Source organism: Macrobrachium nipponense, chromosome 10 (genome assembly GCF_015104395.2).
Source record: "Macrobrachium nipponense isolate FS-2020 chromosome 10, ASM1510439v2, whole genome shotgun sequence".
NCBI lineage: Eukaryota > Metazoa > Arthropoda > Malacostraca > Decapoda > Palaemonidae > Macrobrachium > Macrobrachium nipponense.
Genome location: NC_087204.1, coordinates 55,505,250 through 55,513,540, shown reverse-complemented (window position 1 = coordinate 55,513,540; position 8,291 = coordinate 55,505,250). Strand labels below are relative to the sequence as shown.

Genomic DNA, 8,291 nt, shown 5'->3' with positions numbered 1-8,291 from the left:
CTCTGTTACTCTAATATATATTATTTCTATTACTGAATACACTATATCCATCTCAGAAAGCAAAGAGTGAGGTCTGAGACTCCGCAACATGTAAAAAAGGAATTTGGTTATTTGTGTGAAGGCTCTCAGAGGCTATACACATAGTACAGTGTGCAAAGACGTCAATATATTCGGTTTCCGGAATACACAAAATAACCTAAGTTGTAAATGGGTAACTGATTCTGATGGTAACAAGCAAAGCCAAGACATTTTTAAAAACTGTCTGGTCCCCTACTCCTTTTAACCAACATTCATAGATGCCCTATTCATTCCGATTCCCTCGTAAACGTCTTTTGTTTACTTTCATAAATATATATATATATATATATATATATATATATATATATATATATATATGTGTGTGTGTGTGTGTGTGTGTGTGTGTGTGTGTGTGTGTGTAACCTGATAAGTGAACTTCGTCCAACATAAAGAAATGGCCTACTTCACAGACGGTCCCGAACTTGGGTTAAAATGTATTTCACGAGCATGTATCATACTACATATATAGCACCAAAAAAATCGTCTTTCTGATATAATTGATCAAAGATGTGTAATAGGTAATTGGATATTGGAACGAATCTCGGTCCCCAAATGAGCAGACGAACCTACCCTGGCGAAGAGTGCTAATGACAGACCTGTTAGATCTCTTAGATTACATTATGTCGACTACGAAAATAATTATGGAATCTAAAGACCATTACCGATTTCATTAATGTACCCGATAGTTAGCCATTTTCGCACGTTTAATAACAATCGTGCTTCGCTCAGTCTTAACCAAGAAAACTCAGTTTTAGCTTTTTTGCTTTTGCAAATAATGAAAAAATAGGGAGGTTGCATATAATGAATTTCATGAAATGTAATATCTTAAACTAACCCATAGATAATACTGTACTTTATACAAACAAGGTTCACATCGATATACTGCTCAGACCATTACGCCTTGCATAGTACAAGAAGAATCATATGTAAACAAGCAAACGATCTTTTACCTCCATTAACTTTTACCAAATCCATTAACTATAAGGATTCTGTACACATGGTATAAATACGTGAAGGTCCGCAAGTAACAAGGAACGTATCTTTGTCAACTGGCTATGTCAGAGGCGAGTGTTGAAGTATCTTCGGTTTAAAACAACATGATTCAGTGACAGACAGACAGTTCGTCCTGAAACACGACGGAGCTAAAGAGAGGAAACGCGGGTGTAAACCAAGTACATCGACTCTGAATCCATTTTCGTTCATAGCGATATCATCTGAAGCGGAGAATGGTAGGCTACAGATGCAGATATGTCGTAACGTTCACGCAAAATGTTTTAGGCGCTATCAGTACAGTTCTTCTTTGGTTTATGAAAATGAATTGTTTGAAAACAAACAGTGCTTCGAATACCGTATGAGGCTTTGAATTGTGGAAACACTGATTATGAAAATGACTAAGGAACTCGGATGATTGATTAGTTCTTGCTGGCGTTGCAACGATGAGGTTATTGACGCCGGAACTGGGATGATTCACAACGTCAAACTGTCATAGAGTTGACCTACGGACGCGATAGTTTTGGCAGAATCTGTGGCGGATAATTTCAGGAATAATTTGTATGACCAATACGGAAGGTTAAGTAGTGTAAAGATCTGTGCAGGTAGCGGCGAAGATGAAAGAAAACCTTAGGATAGAATAAAATGCAAGCAAATAGGGAAAGGAGAGTGAAACGAAAATCGAAAGGAATATTTATTACTGCTGCTTTAATTATATCAAAATTGTAGCAAAAGTTACTTTCGATATCAGTGAGCTGAATGGCAGAGATGAGCAGGGTATGTTATTAAAATGTTCGCCTTTAACGTAACGTGGTTTATTGGTCATGCATTTATTTAAGTATAATTACTGAACGGAAATGCAAATAAGTAACGGGAATTATATTATTTTCAAAAGATTAATCCAGATATAAAAGTAATCCATGTTAAGGAATTATTTACGAATGGTGGTCGAACACAGTGTGCATGTGCCGACCGTCAGTAAACTCCAGCGGTCCTATGTAAGAATCGGGAACGACAAATGTTAAATACCCTTCTTCATTCACGGTATCATTTATCTCCGATAAATGTCCATGTTTAACAAATTTGAAATATTAATGTTGGGATGCAAACATCCTAGATTCACCAAATTTACATGAACTGTTGACTTATTATTCGTTTTCTGGTTTTAGTTTTCTGCAAAAGGGAACCATTGAGATGGGTTATTTGCTGTCCCTCTGCATTCTTTCTCTTTGCCCACAGATCTCAAACCTACTGAGGCTAGAGGGCTGCAAATTGGGACGTTAATCACCCACCCTCCAATCATCAAACATACCAAATTGCAGTCCTCTAGCCTCAGTAGTTTTTACTTCATTTGAGGCTAAAGTTAGCCATGATCTTGCGTCTGGCATAGCTTTAAGTGCAAAAGAAGGCCACCACCAGGCCGTGGCAGAAGGTTTCATGGGCTGTGCCGAGCTTCATGGGCCGCGGCTGATAGTCTCTTGCGCCGTTGCTGAGAGATACATACAGAATTATACACTGTACAGAAAACTCGAGTCATGTTCTTGGATGACCAATTGCAAGGTTCTCGTCTGTGTACCCTCGGTGAGCAAAAGTATGCGATTCTGTCCTCGAAGGATGAGGTGGCATTTATACATTGAAAACTTGATTGATATGCAGTGATTTAGTTTATTAAGACAATGTGTGTGAGGTGTGATAACGAGGATATTTGGTAAGGACTGTTTCACGAATTGTATTTTTGAATATAGAATTACAGTTGCTACTTCTTTCACGAATATTTGTCTTATGGTAAGACTGTTTTGAGGTACAGATCTCGATTCAGCTGTCATATTCAGGGATTTTGTTAGATAAGACAAGTGAAACGCCTCCAGCTCGAAGATGAAAGCCTCAAAGTGTTACGAATCTGTTGTATGTAGTTGTGCGTGCTGTTAGGAAAGCTTTCTTTGAGAAAATTACTAAATCTAAAAGCTGATCATGTTAAAGTACAGTGCTGAAATGACCGAAGGAATGTGGATAGGTTAAATGCTAATTTGACTGTAAATGCTCCAGGTTTACGTGTTGATAATTGTCAGACAATTTTTAACCCTGTGTGGACAAGTCCAGCTAAACAGACTTAAGCCGGCCACACACGTGCAGTTTTAACTGACAGTTATAACTGTTAAGTTATAACTGTCAGTTAAAACTGCACGTGTATGGGTATCTCAGTTGCTCATTTCGTCAGTTCAACAAAACTGTGTAGTTTAACTGAAACAAATGAAATGTTCCATATTTTTAACTGAACTGAGCGTGTGTGGGGATTCGTAACTGTAAAGTTCTCAACTTTTCATTTCTACAAGTGGTAGCGGTGAGTGCAGTTTGTTGAGATGGCACGTAAACAAAGCGAAGTGATTGTTGAATTCATTGAACTCTATCGATCTGAACCTTGCGCAAATAATTGAGAAAATCAATTGGTTCTTCACTTAATTCCTTAAATAATTTAATATCAGAACATTAATTTCGCCTTAGTATCCACTTTTTGCACCACTGTTTACGCTTTTTATTTTTATTTTTTTCTATTTGTTTGTAGCATTACAAAGAATACACCGAGAGCATCAAGATCGTACTCCTCGGAATCCATGGTAAAAACTGAGGGATTGAACTCTGTGTGTGTGTGTGTGCATTTCATTTTTAACTGACGTCAGTTTAAACTGTGTCAGTTATAACTGAACAGTCATAACTGTCAGTTAAAAGTGCACGTGTGTGGCCGGCCAAAGTTTAAGGAAAGATTTTCAGTTGGAATTTTCAGAGCTTGAGTTGCCTCAGCCCTGTTTAGGGTCCATTGGTCTCTGTTTGTCTTAACTATCTGTTGGAGAGATTTCTTGCATTCTGATATATAGGGACTAAAGAAACTAAATGAAAACACTTAGGCCTATAATAATAAATTTCTGTGATTTTTATGGAATTTTTCATCCTGATTGATTATAGCAGTAGGTAGCTTATGATCAAGTTTGGGGTCAGAGTTAATGATTTATGAACTCGCTTGACTCTGATACAAGTAGAGGTTATCTATTCACTGCTGAATGTTCTTGGCAGAACTATGCCCTCTACTGGCTTGTTCACGAACAGCTGTGGTGACACGGAAAATACAGTTTTATAGTCTATAATTCTACGCACTATGTTATGATTCATGCACACTTACCACTTGACAGCTTTATGTATAATTCTAATAGCGTTTAATCATTAGTTGCATTCTTCAGTGTATCTGACAAGTTTTTCAGAATAACAACCATTCTGTGGCACGAAAGAATATAAGAATTTTGTTTTTATAAGAATGACAGTAAAAAGCGTTGTTAACTTCCTGAAGGAATTAACGTTTACATGAACGAAAGAAGAATTTGGGTTAACACGGCGGAAACCATTGAAGTGTAAAGCTGAAAGATTACATGAATGGTGATACCGTCATTGGAAGTTAAATTTAATTGGCCAACTTCCAAGAGCCCTGTTTCAAGAAGGAACTGCTACTACACCCCCTGCCTGCCCATTTTTAATTCAATACATTTTGTCTTATTGCCAAAATGTGGAAATAGTCTCCATCAATTTTGTGGAGGTGATATTTCAGTTTAGGAGGTGGAAAGGGGGTAATTCTGCCGTTATCTTTTTTTTTTCAGTTGTTGCAATTTGGCTTGTTTTATATGTACTATATGCTGCTGTTATGGAAAATATTTATAATTCAAAGTAAATTAATGAAATCCCAATGGCTAAACCTCGTTAATATAAAAATAACGCCCATGGACGTAATCGGCTTGTAAACGTTATTTCAATTGCTATTAATTAGGTAAAAACTATGGAGCGAGCCAAATATGCTTAACATGTCATGACGCTTCCGCAGTACTTGACGAGAAAACAGACTCCCACTGAACCTTGATTTTAAAAAATTGATCACCTCAAAGCAATCAATAATAGATATAATTGAGAATTATTTTAGGCCAAGCTACCAGTTTCGATTTAGATACTGAACACTTGTGTGATGACCAAGTGCATTCTACTGTTTTTATTAATTTACTCATTTCTCGCTGATCATTTTGAAAGATAAGTTTATTTCGTGGTATGTTTTCTTAATGCTCATTCACTGAGGTGCTCAGATGATTTTTCCCTGTCTTTTCTTAGGATTTCTTTCTTTTGGAGCTTTGTTCATTAGGAATATTTGTGTGGATGATATTTTGCTACATCGTAGGCTATACGGCTTTTGAAAGTAGTTGGTGCGGCGTAGTTATTTTGCATTGATAAAGCTGGAAATGTTTCTCTGGTCATTAAAGTACCTTTTTTATTTTTTCAGTTTCAGTTGTTGGCCATCCGCTTCCTACGAGAATGTTTGGATTCTTCGTGTTCCTGTTAATTTTCGTGAAGTCTGCTTCTGTGGTCGAAGCACTGAGCGTAGAGGACGTGTCCCGGGCGTTTGTTCTCGATGCGGTCATTGTTGAGCACCTGAAGAACCTTCTGAAGGAGGCATCCAACGGGACACACAATCAGCAGCATTCAAACTCCGATGTTCACTCCCACGATGTTCACTCCCATTATGTTAATAAGTAGGTACTACTTGTGATTAGTTTTCCAGTGTTAGTTAGAAAGACAGTTGCATGCTGAGGTTAACGGCTTCTTTAAAGACAAGCTAACCATAGTTTTATTATACTATTAGTATTTTGTGCATACACAAAAGATTTCTGTATATTATAGACACAAGTGTTTTACAATATATGTGGCCCATTAATGTACTATATAAACTTATTTAAACACAAAGTACATAAGGCAATATTTAATTTTTTCCCATAAGGTTTCCACTCATAATATGTAGTCAGTGGCCATTGATATCGGGCAAGTATCCAATGGAATATTAAGGAGCTGGAAATGGCTGAAATACAAGTGAAAAATAAATTGGTACACTGGTATTATCCCCAGAAATCTTCCATCAAGACCAGATATGACCAGTATTACGTTCATTACCTCAGAGTGGTTGATACCGACCCATGGGTGTCGATGAAGCAAACCATATGGAGGAGTTATGGGAGTTCCATTTGACAACATCCGAGAGAGAGAGAGAGAGAGAGAGAGAGAGAGAGAGAGAGAGAGTAATTGCTGGATGGATGGTTAGCGATTGAATTGGCTGTTGGTGAGTTCTGGGTTGTTTGCTGGTGGTGTTAGTTGTTGGAGTTCTGTGTTTCTGGCGAGTCTTTGGTCAGTCTTGTGATAGTCAGTAGTGTCGGCAGCAGTCTATTGAAGGCATTGAAAGTCAGTTTAGTTTTGAGTTTTATTGATTTGTTGTTTAGTTGTTGTTAAGTTGATATTGTTTGCTTAGTCGGATTTGTTGGGCTTGTGAGTTCCTGTTGGGTTATATGTGAGTTGTTGTTGTTGAGGGTAGTGATTGTTTGTGCAGTGGTCTTTTGTTGTGATTGTATTCCTTGTTTGTTGTTAGGTTGTGGTTGTGTTCCTTGGTTGTTTGCTGTGTTGTGGTCCTTGGTTGTTGTGTTGTTGAGTTGTGGGGTTGTGATTCTTGGTTATTGTTGTCTTTGTTGTTGGTTGTGTGTTACGACGGCCGTATCCAGTGGACAGTACAGCTCCTCGCCCTGAGTATATCAAGAAGTGGTTGGTAAGTACATGTGTTTTGAGAGATGTGTGTGTGTGTAAGTGGGTCAATTGTTCTGCGTGTATTCTGTAGTGTAAAGAGGAAAGTGTGCCTGAAGATGGGTTTGGTGGCTGGATTGATTAGGTTTATGTCGGGGGTGGGGGGGGGATTTGACCCGCTTGTTTTTAAGCTTGTGATCCAGCCACAAACAGGGCCGAGATAATCTCCTGGGTTTCAGAAAAGGGGACGTTGATAAGTCTCTTGATTTATTAGCTCTAAGGTTGCTTAAAAGCATTTTTCAGAGTGCTATGACAGTGTGGATTTGACAATTAATATAGAGTACGCCGCACAGTAAAATGAAAAAATCTTAGAATGTGTCTTCATTATTCTTTCTATGATGAACTGAGTAACAGAAAAAGACCTAGATCGAATGAAATTTGGTGTCAAAGCTAGAATTTACATTAAAATTAAAAATGCATTAAACAGTACAATGATATATTTTGATTCGCATTGTTACCTATATATGCAATGATATTGCTCTTAAAAATTTCATATTTTTTGTATAGACTGATAATGATAGTTAAAATCATTTGTCATTAACTGAAATCACAATACAGGATACAGTCATAATACCTGTTCCACACATATAAACGAATTTAATTGCTTTCTAACTTCTCATATTCAAATTTGAATATTTGATAACTGTATCATTATTGTTCATAAGCGTTGTAATCCTTCTATATTCGGAACGGCTACCTTGGCCTTAGCTACTTAACATTGAGTTGTGGCAACGCTGCCCCGAGTGTTTTGGCCATACACCCCACATTTCGCCTGATTACTCCAAATGAATCTTATCGAGGAACAGTTATGAAGACAAGTCATTATCTGACTTCACTTTGGTCACCTTCTTTGGTTTTATGTGCAGCCCTCCACAGGGATGATTCCCTCTCTGGCAGGCCCTTGTACGTTTTCTAAAAAAGTTACTTCATATATTTTATAATTATCTTAGTGTTTTCTCGTCAGTCCATACATGGAATTTTATATATTATGTAGTTGCTTTCCCTGGGGCCATTTTTTATTACCATTCCTTTTAGTGTGTTATTATAGGAAATTCCATGTATGGACTGCCCCTCTTTTTATCTCAGACAGTCGAGCAAGGGCTTAGAAGTAAGATTAAAACAACATAAATATTTTATCAAAACTGGGAAATCCTCTAATGCAATATTCATTCATTAAAATTAAAACAACCACCGGATAAATTGGATTGGTAGTTCAGTAATTGCAAGATCAAAAGATGTCTTATCACGAAATCTTTTAGGATGCCATAATACAACTTAATTCCCATTGTAATTTTAATATTAGTCGTTGCCTGTTTCATTTAGACCCTTGTATTTGTATCATGTTTAAGAATGACCTCAAAGATATAATTACAGACTTAAATACAAATTAGTTGCCTTAGAGATATTTTCTTTGTATATGTATGTTTAATATGTTTTGTGAATAAGTTTTTATTTACCAAAGTTCTGATTGTGGTCAGCTGTCGCCCTGTATAATCCTTTAATTGTCTTGACCCTGTGTCTGAGCAGTTGGAGCTTAATCTTTTTCTTTTTTTTTTGGTTTTTTTCTT

The 8,291-nt window shown here is 37.0% G+C and overlaps 1 protein-coding gene across 1 annotated transcript in view; it reads left to right on the top strand.

The window, feature by feature from the left end:
• Window positions 1–1,198: 1,198 nt before the first annotated feature.
• The window catches only part of LOC135224160 (prolyl 4-hydroxylase subunit alpha-1-like), a 142,881-nt gene continuing 135,788 nt past the window's right edge, over window positions 1,199–8,291 (top strand). Inside the window, exons 1-2 of the mRNA XM_064263037.1 lie at window positions 1,199–1,307; window positions 5,381–5,630. Coding sequence (XP_064119107.1) covers window positions 5,413–5,630 — 218 coding nt within the window. The 5' untranslated portion in view covers window positions 1,199–1,307; window positions 5,381–5,412. The remainder of the gene's footprint in view (window positions 1,308–5,380; window positions 5,631–8,291) is intronic.